General features: G+C 36.6%; 1 protein-coding gene across 2 annotated transcripts in view; it reads left to right on the forward strand.

Annotated features, from left to right (window-relative positions):
• TBC1D32 (TBC1 domain family member 32) overlaps positions 1-16,972 on the forward strand; it is a 206,932-nt gene that overhangs the window by 59,673 nt on the left and 130,287 nt on the right. Inside the window, exons 17-19 of one of the 2 annotated variants that reach the window (XM_061427448.1) lie at positions 4,210-4,411; positions 7,320-7,402; positions 13,087-13,119. In XM_061427448.1, the coding sequence (XP_061283432.1) occupies positions 4,210-4,411; positions 7,320-7,402; positions 13,087-13,119 (318 nt within the window). The remainder of the gene's footprint in view (positions 1-4,209; positions 4,412-7,319; positions 7,403-13,086; positions 13,120-16,972) is intronic. The other variant, XM_061427449.1, reaches the window with a different exon arrangement.

Raw genomic sequence — 16,972 nt, forward strand, 5'->3', positions numbered from 1 at the left:
AAATCAATGGAATTAGTAGAGATAGCCTCTCATATTATTAATTTGTGTCTTTTTTCCTCTCTAACCTCATTAAGTCTTTTCACTTTTACTGATCTTTTAAAAGACTAGCTTTCCACCCCCCACTCATTTCCTGTTTTAATTTCATTGATTTCTGTTCTAATCTTTATTTTCTGCTTTGTTTTGGATTTAATTTCATTTTCTATGGTGAAAATTTAGATTATTGAATTTTAGATCATCTTTCTTTTTTTTTTTTTTTTTTTTTTTTAACAGTTATTCTTTTTTTTTTTTCTTCCAATTTTATTTTATTTTAAACTTTACATAATTGTATTAGTTTTGCCAAATATCAAATGAATCCGCCACAGGTATACATGTGTTCCCCATCCCGAACCCTCCTCCCTCCTCCCTCCCCATACCATCCCTCTGGGCCGTCCCAGTGCACCAGCCCCAAGCAACTAGCATCATGCATCGAACCTGGACTGGCAACTCGTTTCCTACATGATATTTTACATGTTTCATTGCCATTCTCCCACATCTTCCCACCCTCTCCCTCTCCCACAGAGTCCATAAGACTGTTCTATACATCAGTGTCTCTTTTGCTGTCTCGTACACTGGGTTATTGTTACCATCTTTCTAAATTCCATATATATGCGTTAGTATACTGTATTTATGTTTTCCTTCTGGCTTACTTCACTCTGTATAATAGGCTCCAGTTTCATCCACCTCATTAGAACCGATTCAAATGTATTCTTTTTAATGGCTGAGTAATACTCCATTGTGTATATGTACCACAGCTTTCTTATCCATTCATCTGCTGATGGACATCTAGGTTGCTTCCACGTCTTGGCTATTATAAACAGTGCTGCGATGAACATTGGGGTACACGTGTCTCTTTCCCTTCTGGTTTCCTCAGTGTATGCCCAGCAGTGGGGTTGCTGGATCATAAGGCAGTTCTATTTCCAGTTTTTTAAGGAATCTCCACACTGTTCTCCATAGTGGCTGTACTAGTTTGCATTCCCACCAACAGTGTAAGAGGGTTCCCTTTTCTCCACACCCTCTCCAGCATTTATTATTTGTAGACTTTTGATCGCAGCCATTCTGACTGGTGTGAAATGGTACCTCATAGTGGTTTTGATTTGCATTTCTCTGATAATGAGTGATGTTGAGCATCTTTTCATGTGTTTGTTAGCCATCTGTATGTCTTTTGGAGAAATGTCTATTTAGTTCTTTGCCCATTTTTTGATTGGGTCGTTTATTTTCTGGAGTTGAGCTGTAGGAGTTGCTTGTATATTTTTGAGATTAGTTGTTTGTCGGTTGCTTCATTTGCTATTATTTTCTCCCATTCTGAAGGCTGTCTTTTCACCTTGCTAATAGTTTCCTTTGATGTGCAGAAGCTTTTAAGGTTAATTAGGTCCCATTTGTTTATTTTTGCTTTTATTTCAATATTCTGGGAGGTGGGTCATAGAGGATCCTGCTGTGATGTATGTCGGAGAGTGTTTTGCCTATGTTCTCCTCTAGGAGTTTTATAGTTCTGGTCTTACGTTTAGATCTTTAATCCATTTTGAGTTTATTTTTGTGTATGGTGTTAGAAAGTGGTCCAGTTTCATTCTTTTACAAGTGGTTGACCAGATTTCCCAGCACCACTTGTTAAAGAGATTGTCTATTTAGATGCATTCAGTGCTGTAAACTTCCCCCTCTAAGCACTGCTTTTGCTGCATCCAACAAATGAGTTGTATTTTCATTTTCATTAGTTCAAGATAGTTTTAGACTTCTCTGGAGACTTCTTTGACCTATGAGTTATTTATGGTTCTGATAGCATATTTTGTATGATTGATATTTTTAATTTGTTAAAATGTGTTTTATGGCCCAGAATGTGATCGCTCAGTGAATGTTTTATATGAGCTTGAGAAAAGTGTATGTTCTGCTACTGGAAGTATTCTGTAGGTACCAATTGTATGCTGTTGGTAGTTTGTGGTGTTCAGTTCAGCTATGTCCTCATGCTGGATCTATCAATTACTGACAGAGAAGTGCTGAAATTTCAGGGTGCATCAGTGAATTCATCTTTTTCTTCTTGCAGTTCTGTCAATTTTTCCTTCATGCATTTTGACACTGTCAGGGACACATTAAGGATTGTTACATCTCTTTGCAAAATTCACCCCCTTTATTACATAATATGCCTTTTGGGTAATTTTCCTTGCTGTGATGTCTGAAATTAATATAGCTAGTATAGCTTTCTCTTGATCATCAGCATGATGTCTTTATCTGTTTACTTTTAATCTGTCTTTATCATTATATTTAATAGGCTTCTATAGATAGCACATAACTGGATCTTGTTTTTTTTATCTACTCTGATAGTCTTTCTTTTAATTGATCCTTGTCATTTAGAGTATGATATGATTGGATTCATGTTTACTATCTTTGTTACTGTTTTCTATTTTGGCTTTGTTCTTCCTTTTTTGTGTGTGTGCCAAACTTTTCCTGCTATCTGTTGTTATTTTTTTCTATCATGTGTTTTAATATGTTTACATCTGGGAACATATTGTCTTGCTCATAGGATCAAAGTCTTTGGGTGAGGTTGGTGGGGGGTGGTAACCATTTAATCCTCACAGTGACTAAGGAAGAGGCCTCTATGGTTATCTCTGTTACATGGATGGAAACAGTGAGGCTTGGATTTCTATAACTTTGATTCAGTATTAATAAAAGTGTAATTCTTGTTTCTAATTGTTTTATTTTTGATTATTCAATTTTTCTGGATCCTAAATTACTCATTTTTTCCCACATTCCTCAACTTGTTACTTATCATACCCTTTTTTTTTTTTTTGCTCCTTGTCCTTGATGGCTACAAGAGCATTCTGAAAATTTTGTTTACCGTTGCATTTTAATATTTCAGAAGGGAGTAGATGTGAATGTAATGTGTTCAATCTGACATATTTAACCTGGAAGCCTTTTTCCAGCCATATATCTGGAAAGCCTTTTTCGTATCCATATATCCATATATAATAAGCCTTTTTCTTATCCATATATCCACATATAATAATTATCCATATATAATATGGAAATATTCTTATCCATTATCCATATATAATAATTCTTTTAAAATTAGGAAGACTAACTCCTTGCCATGAGTTCTAAAGTTCTTTTTATTGTTCATCACTTCCCTATTTTTTTTCTTTTATATAGACATCATTTAATTGTATGTAGTTAATTTTCTCCCATTATTATCATTATGATTTCTAGGTTTCTCTTTTTAGGTGTCTCCCTCACATTGAAGTTGAACAGAAAAGACATAAAATGTTCGAATTTCTTCTGAATCCTCATTGTGCAGTGGTTTAGAGTTTCTAACTTTATTAGGGAAAGATTAGAAACATCCCAGGTGTTCAATCACAAGAGACTAATAGATTGAATTATATTTATACAAAGGAGTGCTTAGCAGTAGTGAAAAGGGGATGAGAAATTTTTTTTATGTACGGCTATAGAGTTGTCATCAGGATATATAAAGTGAAAAAACAAAACAGAAGAAAGTTTATAGAATGTTACCCTTTGTATAGTAGAAGGGAATACGAATAAATAAAATTATACTTGTTTTATTTTTTATTTATTTTATTTTTTAATATAAATCTATTTATTTTAATTGGAGGTTAATTACTTTACAATATTATATTAGTTTTGCCATACATCAACATGAATCTGCCACAGGTGTACACGTGTTCCCCATCCCTAACCCCCCTCCCTCCTCCCTCCCCGTACCATCCCTCTGGGTCATCCCCGTGCACCAGCCCCAAGCATCCAGTATCATGCATCAAACTTGGACTCGTGATTCGTTTCATATATGATATTATACATGTTTCATTGCCATTCTCCCAAATCATCCCACCTTATTTTCAAAAGGAAATGATACAAGAGTAGTAATAGCTTTAAAGGAGAGAAAAGCAATAGTTTAGAGGAAAGGAAAAAAAATATTTGGGTTAAGAGGCATAGATAAAAGATATCTGGGATTATTCCTTGATTGTACTTAGATTTGACTTTAGAATCATGAATATGTTTTATATACTAAATGTTAAAGTTAAAAAGTAGAATTTAAGAAGAAGTAAAACAAATGGAAATAAGTGAGCTTTACTACCAAACAGTCAAGTTAGTGACATACCTGTGCAGAGAAAGCAATTCAATCAAATTAGGTCACTTGAAGTACATTGTTTTGGTATCATCTTTTAGTCCTACAGGTGCTCATCTAATTGCCCAGTTTTCGAAAAAACTTCTTGATGAAGATATTTCTATTTTTTCTGGATCAGAAATGTTTCCTGTGGTTAAAGGAGCTTTTACTTCTGTGTGTCGTCAAATATATGGTACATGTGAAGGCTTGCAGGTGTTAATTCCTTATAGTTTGCATGAATCTATAGCAAAGGCTTGGAAGAAGGTAAGTATTTTCAATCTTTTTTCTTCCCTGAAAATCTTTATTTCAGATATGTTTAGTGTTATAATATTATACTACAGTTAAAATATTTTACTGGACTTCTTTAGCATCACAGTACTCCAAAGCACATAATGATCTCTAACTTGTCAAAAGATGACTTCAGTACATCCTATCCCTGTAGGATAGAGCTCTACAACTTAACTGGGTGCTACAGTCTTTTCTTCTGGTTATTGTTGTTGTTGTTCAGTTGCTCAGTTGTGTCCGACTCTTTGATACCTCATAGACTATAGCATGCCAGGCTTCCCTGACCTTCACCATCTCTGGAGTTTGTTCAAGTCATGTCCATTGAGTCGGTGATGTCATCCAACCATCTCATCCTCTGTCATCGCCTTCTCCTCCCGCCTTCAATCTTTCCCAGCATCAGTGTCTTTTCTAATGATTCATCTCTTCTCATTAGAAGTATCAAGTGGCCAAAGTATTGGAGCTTCAGCTTCAGCATCTGTCCTTCCAATGAATATTCAGGATTGATTTCCTTTCAGATTGGCTGGTTTGATCTCTTTGCTGTCCAAAGGACTTTCAATAGTCTTCTCCAACACCAAAGCTCAAAAGCATCGATTCTTTGGCGCTCAACTTTCTTTATGGTCCAATCTCACATCCGTTCTTGCCTACTGGAAAAACCATAGCTTTGACTAGTCGGGCCTTTGTTGGTAAAGTAATGTCTCTGCTTTTTAATATGCTGTCTGGGTTTGTCATAGATTTTCTTCCAAGGAATAAGCATCTTTTATTTCATAGCTGCAGTCACCATCTACACCTAATTTTGGAGGCCCCCCCCCAAATAAAAGTCTGTCACTGTTTCCGTTGTTTCCCATCTATTTGTTATGAAGTGATGGGATCGGATGCCGTTATCTTCGTTTTTTGAATGTTGAGCTTTAAGCCAGCTGTTTTCACCCCCTCTTTCACTTTCATCAAGAGGCTTTTTAGTTCCTCTTCACTTTCTTCCATAAGAGTGGTGTTATCTGCATATTTGACATTATTGGTATTTCTCCCAGCAATTTTTATTCCAGCTTGTGCTTCATCCAGCCCGGCATTTCTCATGATGTATTTTGCATATAAGTTAAATAAACAGGGTGACAGGATACAGCCTTAACCTTTCTGAATTTGGAAACAGTCCATTGTTCCATGTCCAGTTCTAACTGTTGCTTCTTGACCTGCATACAGGTTTCGCAGGAGGCAGATAAGGTGGTTGGGTATTCCCATCTCTCGAGGAATTTTCCACAGTTTGTCCTGATTCACACAGTCAAAGGCTTTAGTATAGTCAATGAAGCAGAAGTAGATGTTATTCTGGAACTCTCATGCTTTTTCTTTGATCCAACAGACATTGACAATTTGATCTCTGGTTCCTCTGCCTTTTCTAAATCCAGCTTGAACATCTGGAAGTTCATGGTTCACGTATTGTTGAAGCCTCGCTTGGAGAATTTTGAGCATTACTTGCTAGAGTTGAGATGAGTGCACTGTGTGGTAGTTTGAGCATTCTTTGGCATTGCCTTTCTTTGGGATTGAAATGAAAACTGACCTTTTCCAGTCCTGTGGGCACTGCTGAGTTTTCTAAATTTGCTGGCATATTGAGTGCAGCACCTCACAGCATCATCTTTTAAGATTTGAAATAGCTCAGCTGAAATTCCATTACCTCCAGTAGCTTTGTTTGTAGTGATGCTTCCTAAGGCCCACTTGACTTTGGACACCAGGATGTCTGGCTGTAAATGAGTACTCACACCATTGTGGTTATGTGGGTCATAAAGATCTTTTTTTTATCGTTCTTCTGTGTATTCTTGCCACCTCTCAATATCTTCTGCTTCTGTCATGTCCATACCATTTCTGACCTTTATTGTGCCTATCTTTGCATGAAATGTTCCCTTGGTATCTCTAATTTTCTTGAAGAGATCTCTAGTCTTTCCCATTCTATTTTTCCCTCTTTCTTTGCATTGACCACTTGGGAAGGCTTTCTTATTTCTCCTTGCTCTTCTTTGTAACTCTGCATTCAGATGGATAAATCTTTCCTTTTCTCCTTTGCCTTTCACTCCTCTTCTTTTCTCAGCTGTTTGTAAGGCCTCCTCAGACAACCATTTGCCTTTTTTTTTTTTTTTGCACTTCTTTTTCTTGGATATGGTTTTGATCACTGCTTCCTGTACAGTGTTAATGAACCTTATTCCATAGTTCTTTAGGCAGTCTGTCAGATCTAATCCCTTAAGTCAATTCTACTGTATAATCATAAGGGATTTGATTTAGGTCATACCTGAATGGTCTATGGTTTTCCCTTCTTTCTTCAACATAAGTCTGGGTTTGGCAATAAGGAGTTCATGGTCTAAGCCACAGTAAGCTCCCAGTCTTGTTTTTGCTGACTGTTTAGAGCTTTTCTGTCTTCAGCTGCAAAGAATATAATCAATCAATCTAATTTCGGTATTGACTCTGATGATGTTCATGTGTAGAGTCCTCTCTTGTGTGGTTGGAAGCATCGTTTGCTATGACCAGTGCATTGTCTTGGTAAAACTCTGTTAGCCTTGGCCTTGCTTTCATTACTTCAGGTAAAAGGGACTTAAAATAGACTGTCTCTATATAGATTTACTCTTTGAAAGTTATTTCTGAGCAATTTTTACAGATAGCTGGGTTTTTGTATGGACACTGGCGATCATAATGGAGCAATATTCAAATGTGGTATATATCAGTATCTTCTTCCTACATTATCTATGTGCCTTATTTATGAATTACTTTGCATGATATTTAAGAATCACATAATTTAAAATTTGCAAGTAATTTAATCTTTAATTACAGTAAGAGTCAAATATAAAGATGTAGCATGACAGCTTATGAGTAATGCTATAAATAAGAAAAATGTATATTTCTTATATTTTAGACAAGTCTGCTATCAGAAAGAATTCCTACTCCAGTAGAGGGTTCTGATTCTGTTTCTTTGGTTAGCCAGGAATCCCAGAACATGTAAGTATGATTGACTTAAGCTCATCTCTTTTTTCACATTTGCTGAAATAGTTTTAAAATGAGAAATGTATAGATACTGTGGCAAAAAAGAAAGAAAAGTTCATCTAGGGGAAACTTTAGAGATCATATATACTTGTATTTTTTATAAGAGGAAAAAATAGCAGTATTTATTATATTTCAGCCTGTATTTACATTTGGAGTTAGGAAATGTGACGTAATACTTTCAGAAAACTTGGAAAATTACCAAATACTAAAATTGGAAATTCAGTAGAATTTTTCAAATGGCCAATGAAGTCTGTTTACTATAACTTCAACATGTGTGGGAGTACCGTTTAATTAGATTTTGGTATTGGAGAATTCTTTAAATCATTATTTATGGACAGAGGAGCCTGGTAGGCTGCAGTCCATGGGGTTGCTAAGAGTCGGACACGACTGAGTGACTTCACTTTCACTTTACACTTTCATGCATTGGAGGAGGAAATGGCAACCCACTCCAGTGTTCTTGTCTGGAGAATCCCAGGGACGGCGGAGCCTGGTGGGCTGCCGTCTGTGGGGTCACACAGAGTCTGACACGACTGAAGCGACTTAGCTTAGCATAGTTATTTTTTTTAATTTTTATTTGTTTATTTTTGGCTGTGCTGGGTTTTTGTTGCCGTGCACAAAGGCTGGTTGCCGTGACCAGGAGCTGCTCTCTAGTTGCAGTGCACAGGCTTCCCTTTCTGGTGACTTCTCTTGTTGTGGAGCACTGGCTCTAGGGCACAAGGGCTCAGTAACTGTGGCCCACGTCCTTAGTTGCCCCGCTGCATGTGGGATCTTGCCAGAGCAGGGATAGAACCCTTGCATTGGCAGGCGGAGTCTCAACCACAGGACCACCAGGGAAGTCTCTATACTAATTTTTTAATTTAGATGTTTTCATATGTTTTTCCACAGTTATCAATAGGATATGGAGTCAGATTAATGGGAACTATATATACATATATATTTTTTTAAATTAAGATCATATATTCATGGAGTCTCTTTCTAATTGAGTATTGGCATAATCTGAAAAGATAATTAGAGTTTTAAGTGGTAGTCTAGAGAAATTGAAAAAAAAAATTGTCTTTAGATAGGCATTGTTTAACTAAAAAAAAGCCAGTCAAACAAACAAAATCTTTTTCATTGCTTTAATGGTATAATGCTTAACAAATAGTTAATTTTCTAAATGTCAGCTATAATTTTTTTTTATATAGTTGTGAAACCTAAATCAACTATTTTTTCTTGCATGAAGGGGTGAGTAAAAATGTCGCTGCAATTAATTTTTCTGGTAATTTTTATGTCTGTTTTCTTTGATTTATGATTTATTGTCTTCATTCATGCATTCATTTTCTACTCATGTATTTAGGTATTTATTGGACTGAGTGCTTTGCCGAGTTCTATGGATGCCTACATACCTTAGAGAACTTACTATATAGTATAAAATACAAATAAGTAAATACAATATGGCAATATAGTATGCTAAATTTATGATACAAATCATAGAGGGTTCGTACAGGCTAACTTGGGGAAATATTTCCAGAAGAAGTTATAATTAAAGTAAGTTAAAGTGAATACATGGATATTAATTGTCTAGAAAGGGTAGAACATTATTTCTGGTGGAAGACACAGTGTGGTCAGTGGGCTGTAAGTAAAAGGGAGCATGAAAGTGTTGTGAGTCTGTCAGTCATGTCTGACTCCTTGTGGTCCATAGACTGTAGCCCACCATGCTTCTCTGTGCATAGAATTTTCCAGGCAAGGATACTGGAGTGGGTAGCCATTCCTTACTCCAGGGGATCTTCCTGACCCTGGGAACAAACCAGGTCTCCTGCATGGCAAACAGATTCTTTATAGTCTGAGCCACCATAATCCATGCATTTACCAGAAGATATTAAGGAAAGGTGGCAAGAATACACAGAAGAACTATACAAAAAAGGTCTTCCTGACCCAGATAACCACAGTGGTGTGATCACTCACCTAGAGCCAGACATACTGGAATGCGAAATCAAGTGGGTCTTAGGAAGCATCACTCTAAGCAAAGCTAGTGGAGGTAATGGAATTCCAGATGAGCTATTTCAAATCCTAAAAGATGATGCTGTGAAAGTGCTGCACTCAATATGCCAGCAAATTTGGAAAACTCAGCAGTGGCCACAGGACTGGAAAAGGTCAGTTTTCATTCCAATCCCAAAGACGGGCAACGCCAAAGAATGTTCAAAATACTGCACAATTGCACTTATCTCACACAACAGCAAATGCTCAAAATTCTCCAAGCCTGGCTACAACAGTACATGAACAGAGAACTTCCATGTGTTCAAGCTGGATTTAGAAAAGGCAGAGGAAGGAGAGATCAAATTGCCAACATCTGTTGGAACATTGAAAAAAAGCAAGAAAGTTCCAGAAAAACATCTGCTTTATTGACTACTCCAAAGACTTTGACTGTGTGGATCACAGCAAACTGAAAACTTCTTCAAGAGGTAGGAATACTAGACTACCTTACATGCCTCCTAAGAAACCTGTATGCAGGTCAAGAAGCAACAGTTAGGACATGGAACAACAAATTGTTTCCAAGTTGGGAAAGGAGTACATCAAGGCTGTATATTGTCACCGTGCTTATTTACCTTATATGCAGAGTACATCATGTGAACTTCCAAGCTGGTTGAATCACAAGCTGGAATGAAGATTTCCAGGAGAAATATCAATAACCTCAGATATGCAGATGACACCACCCTTATGGCAGAAAGTGAAGAGGGACTGAAAAGTCTCTTGATGAAAGTGAAAGAGGAGAGTGAAAAAGCTGATTTAAAACTCAGCATTCGAAAAATTGAAGATCATGGCATCCAGTCCCATCACTTCATGACATATAGATGGAGAAACAATGGAAACAGTGACAGACTTTATTTTCTTGGGCTCCAAAATCACTGCAGATGGTGACTGCAGCCATGAAATTAAAAGACACTTGCTCCATGGGAGAAGAGCCATGACCAACCTAGACAGCATCTTAAAAAGCAGAGACATTACTTTGCCAACAGAGGTCCATCTAGTCAAAGCTATGGTTTTTCCAGTAGTCGTGTATGGATGGATATAAGAGTTTGACTATAAAGGAAGCTGAGTGCCAAAGAATCGGTGCTTTTGAAATGTGGTGTTGGAGAAGACTGAGAGTCCCTTGGACTGCAAGGAGATCTAACCAGCCAAACCTGAAGGAAATCAATCCTGAATATTCATCGGAAGGACTGATGCTGAAGCTAAAACTCTTAAACTTTAGCCACCTGATGTGGAGAATGGACTCATTGGAAAAGACCCTGATGCTGGGAAAGATTGAAGGTGGGAGGAGAAGGTGATGACGGAGGATGAGATGGTTGGATGGCATCACCGACTCAATGGACATGAGTTTGAGTAAACTCTGGGAGTTAGTGATGGACAGGGAGGCCTGGAGTGCTGCAGTCCATGGGGTCACAAAGAGTTGGACACGACTGAGTGACTGAACTGAACGTTTCTGTCCCAATCAACTGTCAGACTTTCCTCACCCTCAGAAGCAGAGCTTACAAAGATCAACCATAACTGCATAGTAGAACAGAGCAGACTGTGTGCTTCCTGCAGGTACCTGGGTTGCAAAGAAGTGCTGGATTTGGGGAGAGGCATCGCCTAGCTTAGCATTCTTAGTCCTCCTCCAAGTTTCCTGAGTCCCTTCTTCAAGGGGAAGAGTGAGTGATTAGGTGAAGTGCGGCAAGCAGTATTAAACTGGGGAATGTGCTCCAGGTGTTAACTTGATGCTAGAGGAAAAGGAGTTTCCTTCAACATCTGATATTACTCTTAGAAACAAAGGTTTAATGGTTTTTGATATAATAGAACTGTTTTCATTTTTGTCATCAAAATACCTCATGGAGTTGAGTATCTTTTGTATTATTTGAAACATTGGTATGTGTGGGCATTATTTTTCCTTTGTAGTTTGGTAACACTTGCGTGTAGAACCATTTTGGTCGGTTAACTAGTCTAGCCTTTCTCTGACATGTAGCAGGTGCTTGATAGCTTGGTTGAATGGGTAAAGGAATGAATAACACTTCTTCTGCCACCAGGCACTAGTTTCTAAATAATGACATGGACCATAACATTTACTTAGTCTTACTGAAAAAGGCAAAATGAAGAGCTGCTAAAATCTATATTTTTGAGCTTGTGACAGACTAATGTGCGGTAGTTTGACCTTATTTCCTCACAGTGTATGTTGGAGATTTCCTCTCCATCGTTTCATTTATTGGTGCTTACAGTACTATAAGGAAGGTAGAAGCTACTGTGTAGTCATCATAGGTGATATCTCTAAATCTGGACGTTGAAATGCAGCCCCAAATAAGATTTCTCAAGGCTAGTTTGATATCAGTGATTGCAATGACTTCAGACTATATGGGACTTACCTAGTGGCTCAGATGGTAAAGAATCTGCCTGCAGCGCAGAGTCACAGGTTCGATCCCTGGATTGGGAAGATCCCCTGGAGAAGGGAATGGCAACCCACTCCAGTATTCTTGCTTGGAAAATCTCATGAACAGAGAAGCTTGGCAGGCTACAGTCTTTGGGGTCTTGAAATATTGGACAGGCTGAGGGAGTAACACTTTCACTTTTCACTTTCACAGACTACTTAGGGGCCATCTGTAGGGTGACTGTAGACAAGAACATAGTCAGAGAAAAACCAAAGATGTTCACCCTGCCCCAACCAGTTAACACGGGGCCTTTGGTAAATCTCTACAGGGAAGTAACAGTTATCTTTGGACTGCAAAAACAGCCTATGAATAAACACCTAAAACTTAAGTGCCATGAGAGTGTCTAACCCTCTATTAATATCTGACCATTCAAAAACTGGAGTTCGCATAGGCTAAAGCAATGGAGTAAGCAAGGCAATGAGATTGTTACCTGTTGTCCTCCGGGAAGGGTTCTCTAAAGACAAGAGGCAAATTCTATAGCTTAGATTTTCCTTCTGTTTTGAAATATTGAGTCTTTTCATCATAATTTGAAGGAAGAGCTAAATGCTAAGTTATTAGAAACAGTAAATTAAAACATATTAACTCTTTCTTAGGATTGTGTGATACAACCTGCAAGTTTTTGCCTGTGTTTTACATTTTGGAGAGTCAGAGTAGACTTTTTAAAAACACAATTTCTTTAATGGCTAAATGGTTCATTCTATATTTTTTATTTCTGCATGAGTAATTTTTAACTATATTTTTTAATCTGAATATTTACATATTGGTGTTAATTTGTTCAAAGTATTTTTGTGACATTAAAAAATTCTTTGGCTGTAATTATTTCTCATTTTTTTATTCTTAGTATTTTTTGCAGCCATGGCTTTTTATTTGCATTAGAACAGGTTTATGCAAAGACCAGGCTTTGATTTTGCTGATGTTCTCTTTCCTTCTCTATCTTCACTCCTCTCACTTTAGTAGGATAGAAGAGCAAGTGAAAAGACAATTGAGAATGGATATCAGTAGAAGAAATCTACATCAGACATTCTAACTTTAATGCATTTTAATATGTAACACTTTCATTATTAAGCTCTTAAAAATATTATCTTGATTTTTTCCCTTTAAATCCATGAAATATTTGGAATATATTTAGCTTTCAAAATATAGTTTTTTTCTTTACTTACTGTATTATACTGTTGACTTGTAATTCATTTCTGTTCTTTTCAGAAAACATGGATTGTATGATATATATACTTCCAGGTGGGTTGAGATTTTGTGTTGTAGTACAGGATCAGTTAAAAATCTGTCTTTACTTGAAAATACTATACTATTTTGTGTTCTTCATTGGAAGTAGATAGAGATAGTCCAAATTTCTTAATATCACCACCAATATTTTGTCTGCTTATGTATAATCATTCACTTTGAAAGTTGACATGTCCATTTTTCTCTGTACTTCTGGGGTTTTGTTTTACATACTTGCATTTTATGCTGTTAGGAACATAAAAATTCACTGTTTCTTGGGAACTTTTACTATAGTATCTCATTTCTTCTTTCCATTAAGTTTTATATTATATAATACTACTATTGTATATATACTTTGCTTTCGTTAGTATTTGCAGAGTACATTAGTTAAGGATATATCTATTTGCAGATAGCTCAGTAAGGCTTTCTTTTTTTCATAAAGCAAAAAGTCTCATGAAATATTATCAGGCATTGACTTAGTGATGCAGTTTGAGATCCAGTCTTCTTTTCTTAGGAGAAAACATCACTAATGTTTTCTTTTTGCACTCAAGGTTGCACAATGGCTAACCTCTAGAGCTCACAGCCTTCAAAGAGGAAAAAGATTGTAGAGACAAATGGCTTCTTTTCATTCTTTATCTTTTATCTAGGAAAGAAATCTCTTCTTATTAACATTTTTGTGAACATCTTGCTGGATGTGCCCTATGGCCATTTCTTGCTGTATGGGAATGGATGAAAAGGAGCTTAGATGGAGATTGGGTCAGACTATTAAAGTATTTTTTTTTTTCATCTCTTATTTTCTGTCACTCAGAGTAGTAAATTTTGAATTTTTTATCCAATCTGACAATTTCTGTTTTTTATTAGATGAGTTTTAAGTTTTTTACATTTTTGCAATGCTGATGTTTGGGTCTTATTTTTCTTTTTGTGTTTTCTATTTCTATTCTGTTTTACTTTTCTCCTTTACTCCTTATCTTAGATCAGTACATTTTATCCTATTTTCCCCTTGCTTTTGACTTTATAAATCACTGTTACGTTTCTTTAAGTGGTTGTTCCTAAATTCTCAATATATATTTAACCATATATTTTTCTAAGAAAGTATAAAGTAATTGGGTATTTATATCATGTTTTGAAAAGCAGTATGGAGTTTAACGTACTTTGACCAGTTACTGCTCCTCTAAATATGCTATAGTTCTGTCTTCTTATAGTTATCTAGAATTTTGGTTTAATATTTTTAATCACCTGGTTTATGTCTTCACACAGAAATTAAATTTGTATTTATTATTTTACACCATTTGTTGAAGCTTGTAGGCCATTCTTTCTGATAGGCTCCTTTTTTTCCCTTACTGAAAGATGTTTTTAAGTTTCTAATTATAGGTCTTAAGGTAATAGAAGTAAACTGTTTAATTGTTCTTGAGGCTTTGAGGAAAGCAAACTAATCTTTCTGTGTCTGAAAATAGTTATTCTCCTTCCAGGCCACACAAACCACCCCCACCTCCTGTTCAGAGCTTTTGAGGTCTCACATTTTCTCTCCTCTAAATGGTAGTTTGTCTGGGTATAAAAGTTTTGATAGACCATTCTTTCTTAGTACTATTTGAGGTTTTACTCCACTGTCTTCTGGAGTAAGTAGTAACTAATAAATCTGTTAGTATAACCACTTTTATAGGTCATATCTTTTCTCTCATAGCTTTTAATTTCTTTCTTTGGATATTTGCTACTTCTGTGTGATTTAAGTTTATCCTGCTTGGTACTTTAAAACATTTTTTTTTAAAATTTTATAGTTTATTGAGATATCGTTAACTATATATATATATCCCAGTTTATTGGGATATAGTTAACTCCTGCTTAGTACTTTGAATTTTTTTTTTTAATCAATAAACTGGACTGATACCTTTTTTTTGATCTAGAAAATTCTTAGTATTTTTCAAATATTTCTTCTGTTCTCTTGGACTCTTGATTAGATGTATTTGAAAGCTTTTAGTATGTTCTGTCAGAGAAGGCAATGGCACCCCACTCCAATACTCTTGCCTGGAAAATCCCATGGATGGAGGAGCCTGGTAGGCTGCAGTCCATGGGGTTGCTAAGAGTCAGACACGGCTGAGCGACTTCACTTTCACTTTTCAGTTTCATGCATTGGAGAAGGAAATGGCAACCCACTCCAGTGTTCTTGCCTGGAGAATCCCAGGGACAGGGGAGCCTGGTGGGCTGCCGTCTGTGGGGTCGCACAGAGTCAGACATGACTGAAGCAGCTTAGCAGCAGCAGCAGCAGCATATTCTGTCTCATCTGTTTCCTCAAACATTTATTTCTTATCTAGCTACCTTTCAGTTCAATAATTCTTTGTGGCTGATATTTTTTCCATTTGCTTTTTAAGTGGTTTTTAAAAAATATTCACAAGATTTCTTATAGTTATTTTTTTTTTAATATTCACTTATTTTTATTTCATTTCTGCTTTTCTGTTTCAGTTCTAATGGAAGAGTAAAAAATTTTGAGAATCATAAAGGTAGTCATTATTTTTGAATTATTTCAGCTGGAATGAATTAATTTAATGAATGTTGATTCTGCTGGCACTTAGCTTTAGATGTCTTTTGACGTTTAATTACAAGTTCATTTTAAAATGAGTTTTTTTCCTTCTCTACTTTCTTTCCTCCCCTATTTTTCCTAGTTTCTTTTCTATATTCATTCTTCTCTGTCAAGCAGTTTTCTGGTTTTTTTCCTTTTCCCCCATGTTTTAAATACTGTATTGGCATCTTGAGACTCCTGTCAGTGATGATGAGGGTATTGCTGCTGGTGCTACTGCTGCTAAGTCGCTTCAGTCATGTCTGACTCTGTGCGAACCCAGAGACGGCAGCCCATCAGGCTCCCCGTCCCTGGGATTCTCCAGGCAAGAACACTGGAGTGGGTTGCCATTTCCTTCTCTGGAGGGTATTGCATATACCGTTAAAAGTTAGACAGTGAATTGATTATCTGTACATTTCTAGAAATGAGGCTTTTTCTGTATCCTCCTGTCTCCCTAGGGTTATGGCTTGTCAAAAGTCCCAATTTTTGTCAGTTATATTTAAGTATTTTGTTTATATATTTTAAGTATATAAATTTTATATTTTAATTTTAGCTACTGCTAAATCGCTTCAGTCGTTTCCGACTCTGTGCGACCCCATAGACGTCAGCCCATCAGGCTCCCCCGTCCCTGGGATTCTCCAGGCAAGAACACTGGAGTGGGTTGCCATTTCCTTCTCCAATGCATGAAAGTGAAAAATGAAAGTGAAGTCGCTCAGTCGTGTCCGACTCTTAGCGACCCCGTGGACTGCAGCCTACCAGGCTCCTCCATCCATGGGATTTTCCAGGCAAGAGTACTGGAGTGGGGTGCCATTGCCTTTAGCTAATCATATGCAATTTTTAGTAGTATTACTCCATCATGAATCTTAAGCAGTGAGCCTTCCATTGGTCATACATCTCATATGTAACCCTGAGTCTTTTATATCCTATTTGGGCCAAATTTAGTTTCCATTGCCTGTATTTACCTCAAAACTAGTCCTACTTCTTTGTCCTTCTTTATCCAAGAGATATTCATTTTGTGTTTGAACATGGTTGTATCTTTGACCATTGCTTTGTGATCACCACTGATGGATATCAGTCAACATGTACTGATTGTTTCTTATTTAATCAGAAAAGTTCTAGATTTCAAATCTCTTACCAGTTTCAAAACATACTTCTGAAACTTCCTTGGGCAACAAAAGGGCACACATTTCCACACTCTGTTTCATTGTACATATAGACATTTGATTTTGACCTATTTTAAAATCCAACTTTTTTGTTTTTACAAGCAAGTAGGAATAGGATGGGTAGAAAATTTTCTCTTACTTTGATACTTCAGATGAA

This window comes from Bos javanicus, chromosome 9 (genome assembly GCF_032452875.1).
Source record: "Bos javanicus breed banteng chromosome 9, ARS-OSU_banteng_1.0, whole genome shotgun sequence".
Lineage (NCBI taxonomy): Eukaryota > Metazoa > Chordata > Mammalia > Artiodactyla > Bovidae > Bos > Bos javanicus.